Here is a 26,499-nt window from a genome sequence, read left to right as displayed (position 1 = left end):
TAAGAACGTCATAATACGAGAACATAAAACATGTTCCATTATTCTACAACAGATTGACGTAAGCGAAATAGGCCTATAATTATTCGCATCTGATTTATGACCCTTCTTGAAAATGGGAACGACCTGCGCTTTCTTCCAGTCGCTAGGTACTTTACGTTCTTCCAGAGATCTACGATAAATTGCTGATAGAAAGGGGGCAAGTTCTTTAGCATAATCACTGTAGAATCTTACGGGTATCTCGTCTGGTCCGGATGCTTTTCCGCTACTAAGTGATAGCAGTTGTTTTTCAATTCCGATATCGTTTATTTCAATATTTTCCATTTTGGCGTCCGTGCGACGGCTGAAGTCAGGGACCGTGTTACGATTTTCCGCAGTGAAACAGTTTCGGAACACTGAATTCAGTATTTCTGCCTTTCTTCGGTTGTCCTCTGTTTCGGTGCCATCGTGGTCAACGAGTGACTGAATAGGGGATTTAGATCCGCTTACCGATTTTACATATGACCAAAACTTATTAGGGTTCTTGTTTAGATTGTTTGCCAATGTTTTATGTTCGAATTCGTTGAATGCTTCTCTCATTGCTCTCTTTACGCTCTTTTTCGCTTCGTTCAGCTTTTCCTTATCATCTATGATTCGACTACTCTTAAACCTATGATGAAGCTTTCTTTGTTTCCGTAGTACCTTTCGTACATGATTGCAGCTATGTGTTCAGCCCAGTTTAGCGTTTCGCCTACTATTGCTCATGGACTCGTTGTTGAGGAAGAGCAGTTGATATTTATGTCATTCAGGATTAAAGATGGCACGGATTCCCGATATTTCAGGCTAATGAACATAGAATGACCAACCACGACCGCTTGGGCTTTGGCTGCCGTGCACTGAACAGTGATTCGCAGCGTTTAGATGTAGATATGTTGTTGTGGTCTTCAGTCCTGAGACTGGTTTGATGCAGCTCACCATGCTACTCTATCCTGTGCAAGCTTCTTCATTTCCCACTACCTACTGCCGCCTACATCCTTCTGAATCTGCTTAGTGTATTCATCTCTTGGTCTCCCTCTACGATTTTTACCCTCCATGCTGCCCTCCAGTGATAATTGGTGATCCCTTGATGCCTCAGAACATGTCCTACCAACCGATCCCTTCTTCTAGTCAAGTTGTGCCACAAACTCCTCTTCTCCCCAATTATATTCAATACCTCCTCATTAGTTATGTGATCTACCCATCTAAATTTCAGCATTCTTCTGTAGCACCACATTTCGAAAGCTTCTATTCTCTTCTTGTCTAAACTATTTATCGTCCATGTTTCACTTCCATACATGGCTACACTCCATACAAATATTTTCAGAAACGACTTCCTGACACTTAAATCTATACTCGATGTTAACAAATTTCTCGTCTTCAGAAACGCTTTTCTTGCCATTTCCAGTCTACATTTTATATCCTCTCTACTTCGACCATCATCAGTTATTTTGCTCCCCAAATAGCAAAACTCCTTTATTACTTTAATTGTCTCATTTCCTAATCTAATTCCCTCAGCATCACCCGACTTAATTCGACTACATTCCATTATCCTCGTTTTGCTTTTGTTGATGTTCATCTTATACCCTCCTTTCAAGACACTGTCCATTCCGTTCAACTGCTCTTCCAAGTCCTTTGCTGTCTCTGACAATTACAATGACATCGGCGAACCGCAAAGTTTTTATTTCTTCTCCATGGATTTTAATACCTACTACGAACTTTTCTTTTGTTTCCTTTACTGCTTGCTCAATATACAGATTGAATAGCATCAGGAATAGGCTACAACCCTGTCTCACTCCATTCCCAACCACTGCTTCCCTTTCGTGTCCCTCGACTCATACAACTGCCATCTGCTTTCTGTACAAATTGTAAATAGCCTTTCGCTCCCTGTATTTTACCCCTGCGCGTTAGTATTTTGCAGCTGTGACTTATTAAACTGATAGTTCGGTAATTTTCACATCTGTCAACACCTGCTTTCTTTGGGATTGGAATTATTATATTCTTCTTGAAGTCTAATGGAATTTCGCCTGTCTCATACATCTTGCTCACCAGATGGTAGAGTTTTGTCAGGACTGGCTCTCCCAAGGCTGTCAGTAGTACTAATGGAATGTTGTCTACTCCCGGGGCCTTGTTTCGACTTAGGTCTTTCAGTGCTCTTTCAAACTCTTCACGCAGTATCATATCTCCCATGTCATCTTCATATACATCCTCTTCCATGTCCATAATATTGTCCTCAAGAACATCGCCCCTGTATAGACCCTCTATATACACCTTCCACCTTTCTGCTTTCCCTTCTTTGCTTAGAACTGGGTTTCCATCTGAGCTCTTGATATTCATGCAATTGGTTCTCTTTTCTCCAAGGTTTCTTTAATTTTCCTGTAGGCAGTATCTATCTTACCCCTCGAGAGATAAGCCTCTACATCGTTACATTTGTCCTCTAGCCATCCCTGCTTAGCCATTTTGCACTTCCTGTCGATCTCATTTTTGAGACGTTTGTGTTCCTTTTTGCCTGCTTCACTTACTACATTTTTGTATTTTCTCCTTTCATCAATTAAATTCAGTATCTCTTCTGTTATCCATGTATTTCTACTAGCCCTCGTCTTTTTACCTACTTCATCCTCTATCCTCTGCTGCCTTCACTATTTCATTCCTCAAAGCTACCCATTCTTCTTCTACTGTATTTCTTTCCCCCATTGCTGTCAATTTTTCCCTTATGCTGTCCCTGAAACTCTGTACAACCTCTGGTTCTTTTGGTTTATCCAAGTCCCATCTCCTTAAATTCGCACCTTTTTGCAGTTTCTTCAGTTTTAATCTATAGTTCATAACCAATAGATTGTGGTCAGAGTCCACATCTGCCCCTGGAAATGTCTTACAATTTAAAACCTGGCTCCTAAATCTCTGTCTTACCATTATATAATCTACCTGAAACCGTCCAGATGTAGATATAAACATTGTGAATTGTTTCTTTTCTGAGAGTTCTATCTACAGCGCTAGGAGCTGTGGACGAATTTTTACCGAGTATCCAGTCACACATATTGTAGCGCTCGCAGGCAAGGAAGCGATGACCGGTACAGGTCGGCCAGTGGCGAGACGGCGTGCGGAAGGTCAGCCTCGCTGCCGCTCGATGCGCGCGCCGAGCGAGCCACGTGACCCGTTGGCGGGGGTGGGGCGAGAGGGACGGGGAGCCGACGGCCGGGAAGCGGCAGTGTGGTGCGCGATGGCGGCAAGGGAGCAGCTGCAGGTGGAGGCGCAGCAGCAGCCGCAGCACGTGCAGGCCGGCGCCGGCGAGTGCTCGCGCCCGCGCCCGCTCTTCATCGTCGCCGCCAGCTTCCTCTGCAATGGCATCATCTTCGGGGTCATCAACTCCTACAGCGTCTTCTACGTGCAGCTGCTCGCCAAGCTGGAGCGCAACGGCGTCTCCGAGGCGTCTTCCAAGGCCTGTGAGTATTCCCTCACTTCTGTCGTTCTTTTTCAGTTTTACCGTATTTCGAAGGCACAGCTGTAGTTGGTCGGCGGTATCAGGATCATTTCGTGCCTTCTCTCTACGTCGTCGCAATTTATCTCGTCTACTCGTTTATTTTTGATCCGGGCTCCTTTGTTTACGGTTCACCTAAATACACCGAAAAAACTGTCCGTTAGACAGGCAGGTCTGTGTTTATTTTATTATCTTATCGAGGAAGCATCCTCGTACACTCGTGACTATTTACACCAATTCTTTGGCTGACTTTCATCGCTTGCAAAACTACCGGCATACGCACACCTGTTACTCCGAATGTCTCCGTGCTGCTGTAAAAGTTCTCATTGTTTCAGTGTAACCAAAAACTTCCTATCGCGTGCTGCAGTTATGATTCAGTAAACTTCGTCGAGGAGAGATCACTCCGGCTGGCTTAAAATCTTGATATTTATGTACGTTGTCACCGGATTCTTCGCCAGTTAGGCGGGCCGGTGCGACCGAGCGGTTCTAGGCGCGTCAGTCTGGAACCGCGCGACCGCTACGGTCGCAGGTTCGAATCCTGCCTCGGGCATGGATGTGTGTCATGTCCTTAGGTTAGTTAGTTTTAAGTAGTTCTAGGGGACTGATGACCTCAGATGTTAAGTCTCATAGTGCTCAGAACCATTTTCTTCTTCGCCAGTTGTCGACAGTCTGTTTACATGTTTTACATCATAAGAATCTAGTCTGAGTACCATTCATGACATAACACATCTCTCTGTGCAAACTTAGTGTCTCTCCTGTTTAAAATATGTTTTCGTATATCTTGTTATATTACTACCTCATTTGCTTTTGTCTGTGGCATAAATGACTGGTTATTCTGTATACTAAAACATATGCTTCCCATTTGTGATAACTGAAAATTTCAGTAGGTTGTTAAGTAACGTACAGTGTGTTGACATCTTGATCAAATGATGGGCGACTAGTTTGATACTGGTGGGGGACATGAATGTATAAAATATTTTATCCTAAAGTTCTTATTGAATCGTATAATATTTCAGTATCATGCATTATAAGTAAAACTATTTATAGTGTTTTGTTAGAGGTCAGTAATGATGCACTATGAACAATAAAATGTTCATTCGTTTGAGAATCAGGCACCCTTATTTTTGTTAATTTTTCACCGTTCCAGAAGTGTAGAGCGCGTTAAGTATATCCATTACTGGCGCGTTGTGGCAAACAAGATATGGAGAATAGCCCAATATTGCCTATTACTCGGCGAGAAAATTCTGTATTAATGATGTAGGTTTGATTCTGCCGTCTTCGCGGTGCCATTTGAAGAATGCTTCTTAACGACAGTAATTATTTATTTATACGAGTCACAAACAGATAAAATACCTGGTAATTATCATCAAAACAAATGAAAGAAGGAATTATCAAGTTACACTACTGTTGACCAAATTCTTGCAACTTCAGTTGCGCTCAGAGCTGCAAGCAGATCTGCGCAAGATGCAAGGCATAGTTGACAATCCAGTAGAGAATTCCATTGACTGTGCTTCTCCGCAGTCTCAGAGTAGTGATATTTCTGGAGATAACTCCTGTAGCTTCCAACTTCAGAACGTTGGCGGACGATCCAGTTCTGTTCATGCCGAGGTGGGAGGATTTCCGAAGGGAGAGACGATGTAGAGTTATTCTCACGTCGAGAAATCCACTATTATTTCCTTGCCATTGCTGCTGTTGTTTGCAATGGCCTTGAGGAAACTACTTCTGGACCACAGCCTTGGGGCTGCTGGAATATGCTTGGCATGGATGGTTTTCCTGATGAGCCTGATTTGTTCTCTCCGCGATGGCAGCTACTTCACGATGAGTAGCTGGTGCTATGCTTAGGAGCTTGTAGAGTTTCGTTTAGCTCGTTGCAACTGTGTTTGATTGGGTGGATTTGCACCACACTGCGCACGCATACTCTGCAGCGCTGTAGCATGTCGCAGGCAAATCGACGATGGTGGCGACTCTGCAACCCACACAACAAAACGGCCATTAGGGCCCAGTAAGGCCTTTTTTAAACGTCAGCGATGGAGAACGGAGTATTTCAGCTATCTGTCGCTGTACCTATTTTTCTTCAGATAGATTTTAATCTACGTGGAAGCTAAGTCGAAATACCCGCGACAGAATATAAAGTAGTCTCCGCCAATTACGTAGATCGCAAACTCTTCTTAAAATCAGAATGAAGGTGAGGCTCGAATTTTTGCTGGAGCGAGTTATTCGATATCAGCCGGGACAAAAGAACCAGTTTACACAGGATGGGCGAAATTTAACTAGCGCAGAAAATTTTTACAATACGACTGACGCGAGATTAACCCTTGTTACTGTTCTGTGAGTTCGCATCCTCTGACAGGCATAACCAGGCCTCATCTGTAGAAACGAATAACTGAGGAACCCAAAATCCACATTCGACTTCCCTCACAACCACCGGGAGAACTGAACACGTGAACGCTCGTCCGGACATATTAACTCATGCACAAAATTTAATTTGTAAAAATACAGATGCTGGTCCATCTTGATTATGTTTCTACCCGACGATCTCTTAATTTCTACTTGCCACAAACAAATAGGATTGAGATTTCGTCGGACAGTATTACCGCTTTCCTTCACTCGTGCTGTGTTTTCTGGTGTTCGAACTCTTTTCGGATAGGTACGATTTCTATTCTCTACAGAGCCCGTTTCACGTTATTTTGCCACTAAGATTTGCCACAACACTTCCAGTCTTAAACCGTTGCGCCAACAGTTCCGCACACGTTTTCCACGATCTGTGCGTATCACGTAACACTGAAAACGAACACACGCTGTTTTATCGCTATCACCATTTGGCGTTGCGTTCGTCTGGTCACTAAACACGTCTGCTGCTCACACTCGCTCAAAAGTGATGGCACAGCCAAGCTCTCGGACAGATTATGCGGGTTGGTTCTAATGGCTCTGAGCACTATGGGACTTTAACATCTGAGGCCATCAGTCCCCTGACCTACTTAAACCTAACTAGCCTAAGGACATCACACACATCCATGCCCGAGGCAGGATTCGAACCTGCGACCGTAGCGGTCGCGCGGTTCCAGACTGAAGCGCCTAGAACCGCTCGGCCACTACGGCCGGCATTATGCGGTAAATGAGTCTGTGCAGACATGTGACAGCAACCGATTGGGGCACCGAGATCACGGTTTCCAGCATTTTCTGTGATTGGCATTTGTCTTGTTCATTATCAAAAGTCAGTTTCTCATGTCTCATAAACATTATCCTATTCAGCTTTATGTTCTCCTCCCTATAGATGGTAGTTGCACGACAAACGTCACATTGCATAACGCGCAGGTACGGCGCTATCCTCTCCCAGTACTTGTCCATGGATTGGGAAAAGAAACAGATGCAAAATCAGAGCAGGATAGGCAGCGTCAAATCGAGAAAAATTTGCCAAATATCAATGGTTGTAAGTGCACTTTTGCTGAGTTTCAGTTTAAAAAGGTACCAATTCTACGACGAGTGCACGGAAAAGTGTGTGCCTTTAAGCCAACTTGTCCACCGACCTGTTATGCTAAAGAGCGCAATTAATTATTCAATTAGCTCAAGAGAATATTATAATCTGAACAGTCAAAGCGAGGTAAAAATTAATTGCATGTCCCAGCTCCTTACATTACTCGCAGTATTCCTGCGATGTTTACCTTGACTATTAATTCAACTTCTGTGGAAGTAATGTAATGCCATTAATTTAAGACAGTAAGCTGCACTGCAGCAATGTACTGGCTTGTGAGACTGTAAGATGCCATGTTTCTAATCAAGGCATCTAAAGTCCACATGTTCCAGTTTTTGCTCTTGAACGGAGAGACTGAATAAATTTTCATCCTATCTGGTTGATCAGTAACTGGAAAGGAAGATTTTAATACAAGGGCTTGCTGAAAAGTAAAGCCGCCGATTTTTTTTTTTTCTGTTTCCAATATCGGTTTCCGTATGAAAAAAATGGTTCAAATGGCTCTGAGCACTATGGGACTTAACATCTATGGTCATCAGTCCCCTAGAACTTAGAACTACTTAAACCTAACGAACCTAAGGACAGCACACAACACCCAGTCATTACGTTTCCGTATGATATGTCGTGCATATTACTTGGTTGACTTTCCTGCTTCGCTGACGCAAGTAGCAACCCTCTGCCGCTAGAAGGCTCCGAGTTTTAGAGTGTAACGTGGTGGTGTGTAACGTAACTATGTCGGTGCGTGAGAACCCTCAGAAACCTGAAGGCACTAATTCGAAGCATGACAATGCCGGACCATACACGAGTGCTGCGACGTCTGCAACAATCCGACGCCTTGAGTTCACTTTCATAGATCATCCTTCATACAGTCCCGACTTGGCCCCATCCGATTTTCATCTGTTTCTAAAACTTGAAGAATCCTTTCGAGGACATCACTTTGATAGTGATGAAGTGGTGCAAGTAGATGTGAGGTTATGTCTCCGTCAACAAGTCAAACATTCTACTGAGATGGTATTAACAAACTGGTGTCTCGTTGGGAGAAATGTTTCAATCGCCAGAGTGATTATGATGAGAAATAAATACGTACACATGAAGAATAAAGACATAGAATGTCAATAACCTTCGTTTTATTTAAAATAGCTTTAACAGTTTTTGCAAAGAAATTCGAAGGCGTTGCTTTTCAGCACGCCCTCGTAAAAAAGACCTCAGATGATTTTAAATGTTATAGTTCTATCAAACAATAGTTTTTTTACAGTAAATGTTCGTAATTTTTGACTTCAACGCCACTACAAACTAGCCATTGTCGAAGAAATTATTGACCCACCCTCTCGAAAATACCTGGCGTGTTAGGAACGATTGCGAGGGGCCGAAAATTCTTGTAGCCTGCTCCTCACGGATGTTAATTGAAGTTTGGTAAATACTGTCCCTTAAAAAAAAAAATTGCTTCCGAAATGTGGACTAACACACTATGAACCACGTGCTCATAATATTTGGACCTATCGGTGTGTCGTGATTTGACAAGCTGTGCTCCATTCGTTGTCCCCTGTCCTGGTCTTCCCTTATCATCAGCTGTTGTTACATTCTATACGAGTATACTCCGTAACCGACTGTTCAGTGCACAGTGGAGGGCACTTCGTAGCGATGTTATCAAATATTCTATACATGTATGGAGACAGAAGAAATAATCTGTATGTGCCCTAATCTCTTACCTCATTTCCGTAGATACTATGCGCGATGCAAGATGTAGGCAGGAGAGGTGTTGCTCACTTTTACTTAGCATACTGGCTCTTGAAATATGCCAAGCAGGTAATCCCGGTTAGACTCTCTTTTCTTTCAAAGATACCTGTTCCACGCAAAGGCTGCATCGTGTCACACGAGGTAACAGTGACCCGTTTAATAATCTTATGAACAAACCTCAGTCTAAATCACGTTATTTTAACTGCTTTTTAAAAAATCGTGGTCTGGACTGGGTTTTAATAAAGGAAATACCATTCTATTTGCCTGAACTTCTCCGGTACACTTTAGAAATGACTGTTTTCAATCGATACGACCCTAGTAGCGCATTTCTGAAATCGTTCGGTGTCTGCCACGCTATTTGAATGGCACTTGTTGGGTTGATTTGGGGTTGTTGTTGTGGTCTTCAGTCCTAAGGCTGGTTTGATGCAGCTCTCCATGCTACTCTATCCTGTGCAAGCTTCATCATCTCCCAGTACTTACTGCAACCTACGTCCTTCTGAATCTGCTTAGTGTATTCATCTCTTGGTCTCCCTCTACGATTTTTACCCTCCACACTGCCCTCCAATGCTAACTTTGTGATCCCTTGATGCCTCAGAACATTTCCTACCTACCTGTCCCTTCTTCTTGTCAAGTTGTTCCACAAACTCCTCTTCTCCCCAATTCTATTCAATACTTCCTCATTAGTTATGTGGTCTACCCATCTAATCTTCAGCATTCTTCTGTAGCACCACATTTCGAAAGCTTCTATTCTCTTCTTGTCCAAACTATTTATCGTCCACGTTTCACTTCCATACATGGCTACACTCCATACAAATACTTTCAGAAACGACTTCCTGACACTTAAATCTATACTCGATGTTAACAAATTTCTCTTCTTCAGAAACGCTTTTCTTGCCATTGCCAGTCTACATTTTATATCCTCTCTACTTCGACCATCATCAGTTATTTTGCTCCCCAAATAGCAAAACTCCTTTACTACTTTAAGTGTCTCATTTCCTAATCTAATTCCCTCAGCATCACCCGACTTAATTCGACTACATTCCATTATCCTCGTTTTGATTTTGTTGGTGTTCATCTTATATCCTCCTTTCAAGACACCAAACTGCGAGGTCATCGGTCTTATCGGATTAGGGAAGGAAGTCGGCCGTGACCTTTCAAAGGAACCATCTCAGCATTTGCCTGAAGCGATTTAGGGAAATCACGGAAAACCTAAATCAGGATGGGCGGTCGAGGGATTGAACCGTCGTCCTCCCGAATGCGAGTCCAGTGTACTAAACACTGCGCCACCTCGCTCGGTTCAATGGCACTAGTGTCTTCTACGCCATTTACGCTTCTGCTGTACTTCACTTCCTCGGAATCCTCCCGATAAACATTTCTTCCATTCAGTTTCACTCCCACTGGCTTCATCGTCAGTGCTAGAATTTTTTCCTGCAGTATATTGTCACTCCTTTGTATGTGACTGAGCGTAATGGGGCAGTGGTAAAGCCTTCGGGAAGACGCCAGTTCAAATCCCCGTCCTATCATCAAAATTTAGTTTTCCATGGTGATCCTAAATCATTTAAGGCAAGTGTCCAGATTGTTCATTTCGAAAGGACACCGCCGATGTTCTTCGCAATCGCTCCCCTATCGAAGTTCATGCTGCGCGTCTAATGACATCGTCGACGACGGGACGTTAAATCCTAATCTTCCTTCTCCCCCTGTCTGTGTGAAATAGATGAATTTTTAACGTTAATCCATAAATTCTCCAACGGCTTCTACTCGAATATCTGCTCGAATCCGAGAAAGACAAGGGCCGTATTTAGACTGGAATGTCACAATGTGTTTACTTTCTCCGGACTGAAGACGAGTTAGCTTTTATGTCCATTTCTGGGAGAATCTAGGCTGGTTTACGACCTCTGCCTCCTTTAGTACAGATAATTCCACACACTACCACGTAATTCATTTGAGATATTGAGGTCAAGTTGAGTATCGCGACATATAAATCGTCACCAGGTCATACGGTTAGTAGGATTCGTGACAAGCGCCGACAATTTCTGCAGGAAATTTTCTGTAACTTATATTTATGGGGTCTTGTCGTCCTAACTCTACTGTTACACGTCCTTTAGTGACGCAACTTCCTCTCTTGTTAGTTATTTCTCGTTAATACTGGTGTTATTAGTGTTTCCTCTGTATATTTTATTTCACATCTCGACTGTGGAAAGGCCCTTTTGCTAACACAGATGCTGGATAACGACTTTTCGATTCCTGTATTGATTGTCTGTCAAGGATAAAGCGTCCATTCGTCGAGACCTTTTACACTATACACATTTTTCTCAACAAATAACAATTTTTTACATTAGCTTAGGTGCGTATGTAAAATATGCAATCGTTCGTTAGGAAAAATTCTTGCACATAGACAATGTTATTGCTGTTATTGTCTTCAGTGCGAAGACCGGTTTGATGAAACCCTCCACCATAGTCTTCTTCTTTTTTTTTGTGCCATTTTCCCACCTCGACGTAGGGTCGGCGTGGTTACTAACGGATTTGACATGGCCGGCCGCTGTGGTCGAGCGGTTCTAGGCGCTTCAGTCTGGAACCGCGCGCCTGCTACGGTCGCAGATTCGAATCCTGCTTCGGCCATGGATGTGATGTCCCTAGGTTAGTTAGGCTTAAGTAGTTTCTAAGCCTAGGGGACTGATGACCTCAGATGTTAAGTCTCATAGTATTTAGAGCCATTTGATTTGACATGGTTAGTTAAAGGGTAGTCGGATGACCCTCCTGCCGCCACCCCATTACCTCCTGAACAGAATATGTGTTCCCCAACTGTCAGTGTGTAGTGTTATTAATGTGGAAGTGATCGAAAGTTTTCGTAATGTTTGCGAATAGTGTAACTGAGGCGGGATTTTGGTACTAGCCCGGTATCCACCGAATGGGTGGGAAAAACCGCCTAAAAACCACACCCATGGTGGCTAGCATATCGGCCCTCGTCGTTAATCCGCTCGGTGGAACCAGTCCGGGGTCTGCGCATTTCCCCGTCTTGGAAACTGTGCTTTAACACCACGGCTATCTCTATCTTTTTTTTTCTCTCTCTCTCTCTCTTTTTACGGCTATCCGGATGGATCAACTCTCCTTTATAGTCTACGACATGTAAGTTTCTTTGACATTTAAGGCAAGGCCTATTTCCTGTCCTAACTTGTGTCTGTTTCTGGCGTCTTCTTCGTCGACGGGACGGTAAGCTCTATTCTTCTTTCCGTTTGAAAGATACAGCCAATTAATGCTACTTATTGTTAAGTCTCTCTTCGCCATTTTCACCCTCGCCCCTTTACCTATGTCTCGGGATATAATCTATCAATCTTTCTTACTTTTAGTAAAGCTGCATCATAAAGCTCGAAACTTAAGCTTCAAACAGCAGTTGGTTGTTTGTCGACTATACACAAAGAAAACACCGGCACAGTGAGAACAACGCCTTAGGTATACAACAGGTTATATTTTTATTTGTTGTTTGCCTAACCATGGATCTTGAAATCTAAGTCATGTCTGAGTATAACAGATTTTTATTTGCCCTTTATGACGCACACAATTCACATAAAATTGACAGAGTGACGTTCTTTAAAATCTCAATAGAAAGAACTCAAAATGACGCTAACAATGTGAGGGAGAGAGGGTTGGGAGGGGGTGGGGACCAAATTATACGGAAGAATGAGAAAACACAGCAAGATTTCATCTGGGCAGCTCGCGGATTTGTAATTAACAAGGAAAAAAAGAGACCAAAAACTATAATGAAATAGACAAGGCCGAGCGGTTCTAGGCGCTACAGTCTGGAACCGCGCGACTGTTACGGTCGCAGGTTCGAATCCTGCCTCGGGCATGGATGTGTGTGATGTCCTTAGGTTAGCTAGGTTTAAGTAGTTCTAAGTTCTAGGGGACTGATGACCTCAGATGTTAAGTCCCATAGTGCTCAGAGCCATTTTTTTGAAATAGACAACACAAGTTTTGTGGCAGAACTAAAGCTTCTCAGAATATGGATCGCATTATCGCAATTGGAACACATACATTTCTCCAAAAATCAGCACCAGATGGCGGCCGGGACAAAAATATCCCAGAATCTTCTTTTCCTGCCCTCAACTCGCAACATTAAAAAAAAAAATTTTTTTTCCTGCCCTCAACTCGCAACATTAAAAAAAAAAAAAAAAAAAAGCTCTGCTTTGCCAATGCTGTTGCCAATGTGCGAACCAGAATATCACTTATTTCAGGAAAAAAAAGGACTGCAGCAGAAATTTCCCACTCTTGGCATACAGAACGCACATTAAAACCAAAAGATTGGTATTCGCCTGGAGCAGTATCTCACCAATTGGTCAATCTCTTACGCACCAAGCGCAATGGTGCGGTTACTCATTCGATTGGAAACACCAAAAATTTTGAGCGAAAGCAACGAACTTTCTCATGCTGCTCGGGCGACACCACGGCATCCCATACTTAAATGTCCATACAGAAAGCCAGAAATGTCATGCTCAATTATTCTCTGGGGATGACAGTGGCGGCACAGCAGTCTCTGCTCTCAGGGAGGGCAGGCGCTGGCCCCAGCCAACAAAAGAAAGGAGTGGGCCACGAAACTGCTCAACTCCTTGGGGATGCCTGCCTCTAATGATATTCACTGACGGCCTTCTGCCGATAACAGCAATCAGAGACGACACTGAGGGCGCATTTTATCAACGAGAAAAATGGAAATCTTTCCTCTCAAGCAATGATGCCCTCTACTCTAAATTAAATAATCACGGAATTGTGGCAGCAAAGTGAAACAATATCATACAGCGATATGTGACAGTCATGCGACAATCTCGTTTTTCCTCCACTCGATTCAGTAAGTCTTTGTTAGCTATTCCTTTTCATCTTCAGCATTCTTCTGGAACACCACATTTCAAAAGCTTCTAACCTGTTCTTTAATCTACTCTACCATATAAGGCTACACCACAGACAAGTACTTTCGTAAACGAGTTCCTAACGCTTAAATTTATAGTAGATATTTTTCTTGCTGTTAACAGTCTGTATTTTGTATATCCATTCCTTTCGCCATCGTCAGTTGTGGTGCTGGTCAAATAGCGAATCTCGTCTATTACTGTTTGTGTCTTGTTTCTTAATCTACTTCCCCTGGCACCACTTACCTTTGTTCCAGTAGACCCCATTACCCTTGTTTTATTTTTATTAATTTTAATTTTTATTAATTTTTATTAATTTTTATTAATTTTAATTTTAATTTTAATCTCATGCCCTCTTCTCAAGACACTTTCAACTCCATTCAACTGATCATCCAAGCAAGATCTTTGCCCAGAACTGCTGTGCCATCGGTAGATCTATAACTTCTTTTTTTCTCCCAGAAGTTTAGTTCCTTTCCCAGATTTCCCATTGTTTTTCCTTACTGCTTTCTCAATGTACAGATTCAATAATGTTGTATGTAGGCTACATCCATATCTCACTCCCTTCTGAACTACTGACACTCTTTCGTGTCCTTCGCTGCTTATAACCGCAGTCTAGTTTCTGTACAAGTTCCAGATAACCTTTCGCTCCCTACGCCTGCTAGCTTTCAACAGATAGAGTAAGCACTAGAAACGTAAACACACAATGAACTTGACACGCAATTCTGATCGGACTAACAAATATTGTGTTGAATGTCCCGTTTCGTAGTATAACATTTAATGTGAGCACTGTATTCATTCCATAAAGAGTCACTGCCGGCATCGTGGTCGAAATTGGCAAGGACTGGGAATTTCGATATCGGGGAGCACGTTTCGTGAGATGCCAAGACAGGACTGTTTCACTGTACGAAACGAATGGATCTGTGAAAATTTATCAACCCAGTTGATTGATTCTTTCGTATGCCTTTGAGAGTACAGGTTTTTGTTCAGAAACAAAAAAGCGCAGTGACTGGAATACTCTACAAGTGTTCGTTTGTCTTATGGACTAGCTATGGCGTAAAATACGACAAAATGAAGCTATATTTGTTTCAGTCCACGGGAACTAGTGCAAAAGTTTATAAAATATAAAAAATACCAACACTTGTTTACCAAAGCACTATTATCAGTTGTGTGATTACACACGGAAGATACTTAAGTTTAATTGCAGCAGTAGAAAACATTCGAATAATGAGATTAGCTTACGCAGATAGCGATTCTGCAGTACACAGAAAACTGTGAGCTACATTTAACACGAAACTGCTCATACATACGCCATCTGCTTGTCTCCGTATTTTCACTTTTTGCGTGCCGTGTTTATGAGATAAAATCGGTAAATCAGTTCACCGTTTGTCTAAATGATTGTGCAGAACCGGCTAAACACCACACCACAGCCGGCATGATTGAGTATGTGTCGGCCATCATTACCGCCTCCATGCTTCGCACTAAACCAGAAGGCCAACAGCCAAGTAAGTAACCTACATGAAAATACGCAAGTATCATACCTGAGGCCATAACAACATATGTCCAAAACACTGTAGGCAACTGCTATCTATTGTTCGGAAAAATAAGCTGCCATATTTATTAACAAAAGTAGGATATGTTTTAAAGCTTTGTTTCACAAATTAAAAATAAGAGAATTACTATGTCAGTTAGATTTTTGTTCGAATCGAGAATCGTTTCAGGAACTTACACCACTCTCAAGTGCAGCAGTATCTAAACCTTCGCGCGCTTGCATCTGTGTGTGTGTGTGTGCGTTGTTATTTTGAGTTCTAGTGTAGTCGTTCTACATTTGTGCACTGCAGTCGGAATATAAGTGGCGGAGATCTTGATACTATGGGAAACTTGAAAAATGCAATTCTTAATGTTGATGGTCTATCCTATCTACAGCATAGTGAAGATGAATACACTATGCTATTTGTATTTTAAACAAACCAGCAACAACATATGATTTGAACATTTCTGACGACAAGACAAAAACAATGAAGGTTTGAAATAAGGTGGCTAGCAAGAATAATAATGATTACCGAAGTTAAAATTATAGAAGAAGTAAAACATTTTAAACGTATATGGTATTATTTTTCTATGATGACATAGACCTGGATGGAACACTGCACAGATTTAGAAGTATATGTGGTTGTATATCTGAAAACCTCAAAAATAAGACAGATGCATGAAATCTTTCAACACCGTCACTTTACAATTCTCATACGTGAAAATAAATGTAAAGTAGAAAGGGGAACTATCAAGACCAGAATTGAATTATTAAATGACACGCTAGGTTATATTTTATTGGACAGGCGAAGAACATTATAATGTACGTAAGAGCGGAGTAAAATAATGACGAAAAGCGTATGGCATGAACATTTGCGAAGTATGCTCGGATGCAGATACAAGAAGAGTGAGGAAGTAATGGGCACAGTAAAAAGATTTGTCCTGGCCAAATCCTTGAGGGGGAGGGGGAGGAGGAGGAGGAGGAAAAGAAGAAGAACTTAATGTTAAAACAGAAATTGTATCCTAATTTAGTTCTAGCTAAAAATCGTATAATCATTTCCTGGTTCAGAGACTGTCGAACAACCAGGATCATTCACGAACAGTTTTGCCACCGAATGGCAGGTCCAATATAAATAATTTTGATTGCTACTCCATGTAATGTGTTTTGAGATATAGTCGATTCTAAGCTATCTCGGACAACATGACATCCATACCAACCACCATGGATACTGAAAACAAACTCAGCTCGAGCTCATGTCGTATAATATCCGGAACGCAATGGGTCAAGGCAACGCAGTATTTCTTGACCACCGAAAAGAATTTGACTCAGTACAACATTGACACTTCTTAGCGAAAATACGATCGTACGGGGTAACGGGTTATCAAATCAAATTTGTGACTGAGTTAAAGATTTAATGCTGGGGAGAACATAGCATGTTATGAAATTTTTGTAAATGCCACGACAGTCACTGATCGCAGGTATTTGTTTATCCAGTTACCGGTTTCGACCACTTAATTATTTTTCACTAAATACAGATGTGTGCATATGTTACAAAAATGTACGTAATGGTAGGCTATCAACTGTAATGAGCAGTGTCGTAATATTCATAGACTGAAAATTGGCAAAATATACCTGCCTACATGAAGTTAATGGCGAAAGCATTTAAAATATGTAGCCATAAGTGGCATCGACCACATATGTTCCGTAATGTCGGGTTGTCGCTCGCGTACTGTTCTCACAACACCGGTACAAACAACTGAGGGGGCGTGATCGCAAGACGACGTTGGCTGAACGACGAAACGACGAAATGCAAAAATTGGAAATGCAATCTTAAACTACGTCTGCATACAACTGTATTGAATACATAAAATGTACTTAAAAGGAGGCTAGAGTTGTAAAGTAAGTGAAAGGGGAATTATTGGTTTACCTTCTGAAGGATAGCTGCAGATAAATGTATGTGCCATATGCAATACAGTTAAGTTAACAGACAGCAGCTTGTCAAACGATAAATAAGTCGCGGGCACAGTGGACATACTAAAAACAAATCTGAGGGACCACTGGCGGCAAGGGGCCAAAAGATAGTGAAAAACGACAGAGTGAGAAATAAAATTAATAAAAGCTTCAAGGCTAAACAAAAATATGGTAATGAACTATCGGTAAAATTATAAAAGATAGTGCCTAGAAGTAGTCTGTAACATGTGCAATACACAAATAAGCGAACTGAAAGCAGCATATCAAAACAGGATATAAAGGCTGCGGGCACAACAGACCCACCGAACCAGAAGCAAGAAATATGTGGGAGGTAGGGGGAGGCGAAAAGTTCTACCAGGATAAAAAATCTACAATAGCTTGTAACATAACGAAAACTAGGCATTGGGCTTAAAGTCATTCAGTTCATTAAGAAGTTTAGAGGGACAGCATTTCTTATTCCCATAAATCTCTATCTCCTCCAAAAGATTTAACAGACGTCCCGTAGGGGCAGTGTGTACAACATGCATATTGTGGTCTGAGTAATAGTATTTTTTTGCGCAGTGAAATGCTGTCCAAAAGCAGTTCTTTCTTAAGTACGTGCGTGCTCCTTGGACCCTATACCAAAATTCCTGCCAGTCTGTCCAAGATAAAACTTATTGCTATCGCTGCATTGTATTCTACAGATGACGAACTGTTACAGATTTCATTGACCCACGGGAGGGCGCCACGGAAATGATGAGAAATGAGAACTGGTCAATGCCTGAAGGTAGACATCAAGTATCCTACGAAATCCTACTTACGAAGTTTCAAGCAGTGAAGGATGAAGGAAGGGAATGCAGCCGCATACGTATCTTTCCCTTTGCGGTCGCGAAGACAAGATTCTTCTCTCACGCCACATGCGAATGCAAAGGAAAGAAACCCTAATATGTGGTACAATTGGGAATACCCACTTCCATCTACTTTACAAAGGTTTGGACAGTATGGCTGCAGATTTAGATTTCTTTCATGTTGTAAATACTGGTCTGAAACTTCCTGGCAGATTGAAACTGTGTGCCTGACCGAGACTCGAACTCGGGACCTTTGCCATTCGCGGGCAAGTGCTCGACCATCTGAGCTACCCAAGCACGACTCACGACCCGTCCTCACAGCTTTAGTTCTACCAGTACCTCGTCTCCTACTTTCCAAACTTCAGAGAAGCTCTTCTGCGAATCTTGCAGAATTAGCACTCCTGGAAGAAAGGACTGCTAGTTCTGCAAGATTCGCAGAAGATCTTATGTGAAGTTCGGAAAGTAGGAGGCGAGGTACTGGTAGAATTGAAGCTGTGAGGACGCGTCCTGAGTCGTGCTTGGGTAGTTCAGATCGTATAACACTTGCCCGCGGAGGGCAAAGGTCCCGAGTTCGAGTCTCGCTCTGGCCCACAGTTTTAATCTGCCAGGAAGTTTCATATTAGCGCACACTCCGCTGCAGAGTGAAAATCTCATTCTGGAATACTGGTCTGTCGTGTAACTTCAGTTTGTTACAGGTCGTAGACACTATTATTACATACAAAAGACAAGCTCATAGAAAAAAATAGATCAGTGTTAATCTACCTCACTGAAATTATATTTAAACAGCTGCAGGCTATGAGCATCTTCAATTGTGATGGGTTCAATTAAAAAAAAAAAAAAGATGCGTGCCAGCATAACGCAACGTCGACGTGTTGCAGTTCTGCTGACACACTTTCCAGTAGTTGAACAACAGGCTGCGGCTGGCTAAGCAATACTGCAGCATGGTCGCATTCCTGTGACATTGCAGTTCTGTAAAGGAGAAGCCAGAGACAGCATTACTGACAACGACTTGGGGGTGGTGGGGACTCGTTTCAAAATATCTGAACCGATGGACACAGGCTGGAACTAGGAGAACGACGGTTTTCTAGATAATATCGGGTGCCTTTGCTAATGGAGGTAACATCAAGCAGCCACCGTTTGTAGCGATGCCAGCAGACGATCTGTGACATACAGTTTAAAAAATGTTCCACGGAAGGGAAGACAGAGAAATCAGAGTGGAACTGAAAAACAGCTCAAGTCGCTCGAGAAAACAAAAGCCAGAGGACCTCATGGCGTGTCCGTTAGATTCCATACTGAATATACAGAAGAACTGGCGCCTCTTATAGCATCATGAAATAAATGAAATGTATTCGCAGTTGCAAATACGAGGAACCGTCAGCTGTATAAGGGAATGACGACAATGAAAATCTGTGCCGGATGGGGCCTCGAACCTGGATTTCCGGCTTTACGCGAGCGGCCGCATTAACCGCTTTGGCTGTCCGTGCTCGACTCACGGCCAGACCGATACTTCCATATGACATATTTGGTGCGTCGCCAACCTGTACTCGTACACACATTACTTTATGCCGGACAGTGGAGGAAATTTTAATTGAAAGTCGCTGCCTGGTGTTGGCGGATAAATATGTTACTGCAATGTCTGTGTCATGAGGAAGAACGATGCAATGTTATTTCGGACATGCTTGCATATCCGAATTTATGAATGATAGGCTCAAGTAATGGCCTAGAAGCACCCCTAAAAATGACAGAACCATCTCCGGCTTGAACTACGTCCTCCACAGACTGCGGATTAAACATCTCATTTGGCCATCGGTGCCCTCGACTTCTTCCATCATTTGAAAAGAGGCAAAATTGTGACTCCTCGGACCACCCTACACGTCTCGAGTCAGCTACTGCCCACTTTGTGTGCCGTCTGTCCATTAAGGGCGTGCGGCTTAATGTCCCGTTGTGAGCAAATACATTTTGCGAGGTACCCGACTCCATATGTCAACTTCACACATTTCAGTTCACAGTGTTTGCTCGGCAACTTGTTGAGATGGACCAGAATTCACTGACGGTGGCAGTTCCTGTCTGATTTGAAAACCGATTGTAACTCACAAGGCGTGACAATCGTCTCCGGCCCCTGTCGGTTGGGATGTTCCTACCACCACTATTATTTCACCGTGTTACATGGCTGCAAATAATACGCCATTCGTCGCAGACACGTTGCTCAGTCCACATAGATACGGCAGCAAATCTTCATCCACTGTAGGATCACGGCCACGCCAAACGCTGTAGCTGCTTTCTGCCATTTTTTCACATCTACGCGTCAACCCATCTTCCTGTGCTGATTCCATACAACCGACTGCCACATAAAAATCACTTCGCTGTCATGACTTACGTCAGAGGTGGAGTGGCACTGACCGCCTGATACTGTTCTGCACTACGTATAGCGCTCCAAAACGACCAGTCCGCTCTTTTAAAAAAATGGTTAATAGTATGTCCGTTGTGTTTATACTCTCTTCATGTGTAGTGACCAAGTTCCTTTTATGTAGAAATCAAAAAAGCTTCCGCAAGCACCAATCCTGTGAAACCCAGCTCATGAGATCCAGAAGGCGGTAGATAATAGAGCTCTAGTTGACTTCCAGAAAGCTTTCGATATAGTTCTGCGCCATCTCCTAGTAAACAAAGTACACGTATACAGGCAATCTGAAGAAATATTCCAATGGTATAAAAAGTTCTAAGCATCCAGAACTTAGTATGACGTCCTTAATGGGGAGGCAACGTCAGAAGCAAAGCTAGCCTCTGGAGCACCTCTAGATGGTGTAATTGAGCCACTGCCGATTACAATATGTTTATAAATGAACTGGTGAATACCATATGTGGTTCTAGATTCGCAGGCAACGCTGTTGTCTACTCTAAGGTGATTTCATGATACACTTTTTCTGAATGTAGAGATACTTCCATACCATCAGTACCTGGTGCCAAGTTTGGCATCTGACCCTTAACATAAATAAATGTAGCACTATGTAAGTAAATAAACGGAAACAGTCAGTATTTTTTAAGTTAGAGATCGCAAATTAGTTATTAGAATCGATCAAACTATTCAAGTAGCTAGGAATATCTATTTAGAGCAATTTAAGTTGCAACAAGCACAGAAATCTAGACGTGCTGGATGCTGATGTCAGACGTAGAAGAATCCCAAGAAACTGTAATTCACGCACGAAAGACATTGGTTACAAGAGCCTCGTTCGACCAATTCTTGAGTATTTTTCGTCAGTCTGGGCTCTTACCAAGTTGAATTACGAAACACATGGAAGATATTCAAAAAGGAGCAGCACGGTTTGTCACAGTTTTGTTTAGTAACTGTGATGGTGATAGTACTAAACAAAGTGTTTTGGGAGACGTTACAAGAAAGATGCTGTGCATCAGCGTTCCTTAATCCCGAAATTCTGAGGTCTATGTTCCAAAATAAGCCAAGAAAAATACTTCTCTCTCCAGCACACATCTCACGTAATGACCAGGACGATAAAAATGGAGAAATTCGAGTTCTTAGAGACGGGCACTGACCCTTCCACCCTGTGTCCCATTTGCAAATGAAACAGAAATGGGGGAAATGTTATCGATATACCAAATACCGTCCGCCACGCGCCGTGCAGTGTTTACTGAGTACAGACGTATATGTCAGGTAAAGGCTAAGCCGTTACCAAACCGAAGGTTAGTTTGAACACTACTCTGATAACCTTCCTCCGACCTTTGATCTGACTTACTAGCTATTAATGGAAAGACCTACAATTATAACATGGACTCTGAACCACAGTTTATCTTGTCATTTTTCTCGTTAACAAGTCATTGTCAGTGGTGAAAGAGGTGGTAACTTGCAAAAACAAACCCTTGAACTGACTGAGGATCGAACCTTTGATCTCTGGATTTGTGGTATAGCATACATCCACCGAGAAACCTAAGAAACAGATTTAAGAACGACAGAAGGAAATTTGCATAATAGCCTGCTAGGCCCAGCAAGGTACATTATACGGTAGAGTCTTAAGAATTTTATTGTTGAAAGTGTCTGATTTCCTTTATGCTTCTAGCCCAAACTGTAGAGCTGTTTGGAAAGTTACTATACAGTATAAAATTATAGCTTGGTTGCGTTGACTTTCATCCAGATTAGTCTGTTCAAGGGACTTCTTCCAATACATTATTAGTTTGTGTTGTATCATCAGTTTTCTCTGTTTCTGTCGATGCGGTGACGCATTTCAGGTAGGTAAGTTGCAGGAAGATAATCGGCCGTCGTCTAATTGCAGGAAGTCTGAGCGGAAACAATGGGAAACCGAAATATAGATGGGGCGATGGAGATTTGCAAACCGTTTCTCCCAAATTCGATTCCACTGCTTTAGAAACTGCACCATCTTGATAATAAACATGCAATATTACTGAACTGTATAATGTTCAGCGTAGGATAGCGTAACGCATTACTTACTATGTACAGGGTGACAATTATTGAACTATGTGAAAAAAAAACGTAAATTAGTTACAAACTACAGCGTGCACAGACTTTATTCAACATGTAAACGTTACTACAGATATTCGGATTTAGGTTATGACATGTTCGATATGCCTGCCATCATTGGCGATGATGTGGCGCGCACGAATAGCGAAATTCTGCATGACCCGCTGAAGTGTCGGAACATGGATGCTGTCGATGACCTCCTGAATGGCTGTTTTCAGCTCAGCAATAGTTTTGGGGCTATTGCTGTACAAATTGTCTTTAATACAGCCCCACAAAAAGGAGTCGCATGTGTTCACGTCCGGAGAATATGGCTGCCAATCGAGGCCCATGTCAGCGGCCTCTAGGGACCCCGTAGCCAGAATGCTGTCCCCAAAGTGCTCCTCCAGGACATCAGACACTCTCCTGCTTCGATGGAGTCGAGCTTCGTCTTGCATGAACCACATCTCGTCGAAATCAGGGTCACTTTGGATAATGGGGATGAAATTATCTTCCAAAACCTTCACGTAGCGTTCGGTAGTCACCGTGCCATCAAGGAATATCGCACCGATTGCTCTGTGACTGGACATTGCGCACCACATAGTCACCCGTTGAGGGTGAAGAGACTTCTCGATCGTGAAATGCGGATTCTCAGTCGCCCAGATGCTCCAGTTTTGCTTATTGACGAACCATCCAAATGAAAGTGCGCTTCGTTGCTAAACCAAGCCATACTGCGCATGCTAATTCCCATCATGTCCCGTGGCCAGCCGTGCAGTTTCAACGTCCTAACACAAACCGCTCAGAAGTTATGACGATTTTATTTCATATAGTTCAATAACTGTCACCCTGTATTTGCTCGTTTGTCTTCCTATTATCTAGCAGTGGCACTTGAGAAGCACTCGTTGAATTTGGGCACAGTAACAAAATGCTCTCTCCGTGTTTGGCAGAAGAACACAAAATATATTTCTGTGCAAAGTTGCAGTTGTGTACCTATGCGAGACTATGTTATTCCTACGCAAAAAAACTAGACGAAGCGTTAGAGCGAGCAGAGTGAGTAATAGAGTGCACAGAAAACTCTGAAAATTTGTCATGCAAGCTTGAACTGCAATGTTATTCAGAGGAACTTATATAATTAGTATGGGACTTTGACTGGGAAGGACGACAGAGACCCTAAGGACTTCGAGCACATATTCAGAGAATTGCAGCTAGCAACATCTTCGAATTGTCTGAAAAAGAGAATACACCTGGAGTACTTGTATAATCAGTGAAAGAGAAGAGGGTTAGGGATTTATTTTAATTTTACAATATTTTGCTCAACTTTACTTCTCCGGACCAATCATCTGACAATTTAAAGTAGTCTGTGATTTGACTTTTCTTGACATAAAGCTACAGAATTGACCTTCTTTGCTACTTACTTATTCAGTTATACGTCTGTTAAGTAAAATGGTCATCATTCCGAAGATTGTTTTAAATAGCACAGTACTTTAGTAGCCTTGGTCCTGTTGGAGGTGGTATACTGTTGCCTTCCTTCGACCTTTGAACTGACTTACCCAGCCAGTTATAGGGGGTCCTACAGTTTAAAAACTTGGATTCCGAACCACGGTGCAACTCGGCATTTTTCACATCAACACACATTGTCAGAGGTGAAAGACACATAAATATCCTAGAAATGACCGCGGATCGAATCCCAAACCTTTTGATTTGAGGCCTGACACTGTGCTACCGACCCAACGAGCCACTCCAGACATGTAAAGAAACAAATATAAAAGCCCTAGTTCATCGCTAGAACAATGGGATAAACCAAAAAAGTAGTATGTGGTAAATTAAAGCAAACTAAGACATGGGTTTGCAGCACTCACTCTGCATGATGGGGATGTGTTCTGGAAATGCACCAGGACTGCTCACAAGCTGGCAGTGGCTTTACCTGTAAGAATTATTGACTGTTCTGCCTCTAACGTTAATATTAGCTATTACTACCGGAAAGCTTCACCGTAATAACTCCCCGCATTGTTTCAAATTCTACAGTTTATCCCCACGTAACATTATGATCAAGGGCTTGCTTGATCGTATTCTACCGAAGTAAAATTCTTTTCTTATACTTATGATCGCTCTTGGTGACCATAGCTGTTACCGCAGATGTCAACGGAGCGACCAGATGTGGCAGGCGACGGTGTCGACAGAGCGGATGCCGTTTGACATTCGAGACCTGCGCTCTAGAGAGCTTCAACTAGTGCGACCTTTACCCAGCACACATCACAAATATCATTGTCACTCACATATTCCCAATGCTCCTGTTGCGACATTCGTCACTGCTTCTACTCGCATACAGCGCGAAGTCCTCAGGTGTCTACTGCTGCTACAGTTTTATCACTATCCCCATCATTCTAACCTAGTTATTCTCATATCGCCGCACTTTTCTTCTCGCCAGTAACCCCCGCAAGAAACAGCGTATCTGCTCTGTATCTTAATTTTTCCGCAGCTCCTTTATCAACCTTACCACCACGCCTAGCTTTTTTCTTTTAGAACTTTTCTATAGGCTCTTTGAGCCCTACACCGTTTCGAGACACAGAAATCATCAATGCAATGTTTTAAAGTTTAAAATATTTGATACAGTTTCTCAGTATCCTTCATTTCCAGAATGCACTGATATAGTTACGCACTGTTTCCTAATGAATTGAATATGAGCTAAGGGAATATCAGACCAGCTCTGTGACTGGGTTGAGGAGCTCCTAGCATATAGCGCACAATATGTTATTCTTAACGGAGAGACGTCTTCAGATATAAAAATAACTTTGGGCAAACACCAAGGGAGTGTTATGGGATTATTACTTTTCACAATATATATAAAGGATCTAATGGATAACGTCTGAAGTTCCATGTGGCTTTTCGGGGATGATTGTGTTATACAGAGAAGTTGCAACGCTAGAAAATTGTAGCGAAATGCCAGAAGACGGCAGGTGATTTACGTTTGGCACAGGGACTGACAGTTGGCCCTCGAGAGAAACAACTGTATCATGCTGAGCATTAACAGGCAAAAAGGCATATTTCTGTGTGATTATACGATTGCAGAACGATCACTGGAAGTGACCACGTTCATTAAATATCTAAGTGCACGTGCGTAGAGCGATTTAAGGTAGGACAACCACATCAAATAAATCGCTAGGAAGGCAGATGCCCGACTGTAACTCTAAGTGTAAGTGCAGTGTGCCCTTTTTTGGCAGAGGAAGTCTGACAAAAAATATTGGAATTAAAAAGGAACCAATCATCGGGTGCAGAAAGGATTCCAGAGGATGTTCTGCAGAGTCTTCCAGCGCCGACCAGTCCATACTTCTGTCAGCTACGTCTCTTACAGGTCAGAATATCAACATTATGGAAAAAGGCAAACGTGGCTGTTTTAAAGAAGGAAATAGAGTTATATATCAATACCTTCACCTACTGACCGGCGGTGTTATATATCAACAGGGACAGGTGAAAATGTGTGCCCCAACCGGGACTGGAACCCGGGATCTCCTGCTTACATGGCAGATACTCTATCCATCTCTCTCTCTCTCTCTTTTTTTTTTTTTAAATCTCATTTTGTTCGTTTTCGTTTGTTGTATGTGCTCGGGGCGGACGTCGCAAGACACCCGTTTCAGTTCGCCGTTGATCCTTTAACTAAGTGTTTTTATTACAGAGGATAGCTAACCCTCTGACCGAACACGCAGAGTTACCGTGCCGGCATCGATAGCAGAGAAGATAGTGCGACTGCAGGGGCTATCTCGCGCACGCCTCCCGCGAGACCCACGTTCTCATATGTCCGCACACTACATTCGTAGTGTCCCTATCCAACACACTCATTACTTGTGGAAGACATTCTTACCAAGTCCCGTAAGAGTTCGGGTAATATGTGTGCATCAGCACAGAAGAGGAAGGTCATGGCCGGTATTGCCAGAACTATATACTTATATGGATATGGATTTTGGACATGTCCGAAAGAACAGACACCATATCCATATAAGTATATTTTAAAGAAGGGTTAGGACAAAGATCGTATAAATCGTACGACCTACAGATCTATTTGCCTGCTAGACACCTTATCCAAAGGGCTGGAAGGATTGCTAGATAGCAGGTTGGTTGGTTGGTT

General features: G+C 42.5%; 1 protein-coding gene across 1 annotated transcript in view; it reads left to right on the top strand.

The window, feature by feature from the left end:
• Window positions 1–3,229: 3,229 nt before the first annotated feature.
• The window catches only part of LOC126249360 (monocarboxylate transporter 10), a 479,255-nt gene continuing 455,985 nt past the window's right edge, over window positions 3,230–26,499 (top strand). Inside the window, exon 1 of the mRNA XM_049951013.1 lies at window positions 3,230–3,452. Coding sequence (XP_049806970.1) covers window positions 3,230–3,452 — 223 coding nt within the window. The remainder of the gene's footprint in view (window positions 3,453–26,499) is intronic.

The sequence above is a fragment of the Schistocerca nitens genome, chromosome 3 (genome assembly GCF_023898315.1).
Source record: "Schistocerca nitens isolate TAMUIC-IGC-003100 chromosome 3, iqSchNite1.1, whole genome shotgun sequence".
Taxonomy (NCBI): Eukaryota; Metazoa; Arthropoda; class Insecta; order Orthoptera; family Acrididae; genus Schistocerca; species Schistocerca nitens.
The sequence above is the reverse complement of the archived record's forward strand: the minus strand, read 5'-3'. Positions and strand labels throughout refer to the sequence as shown.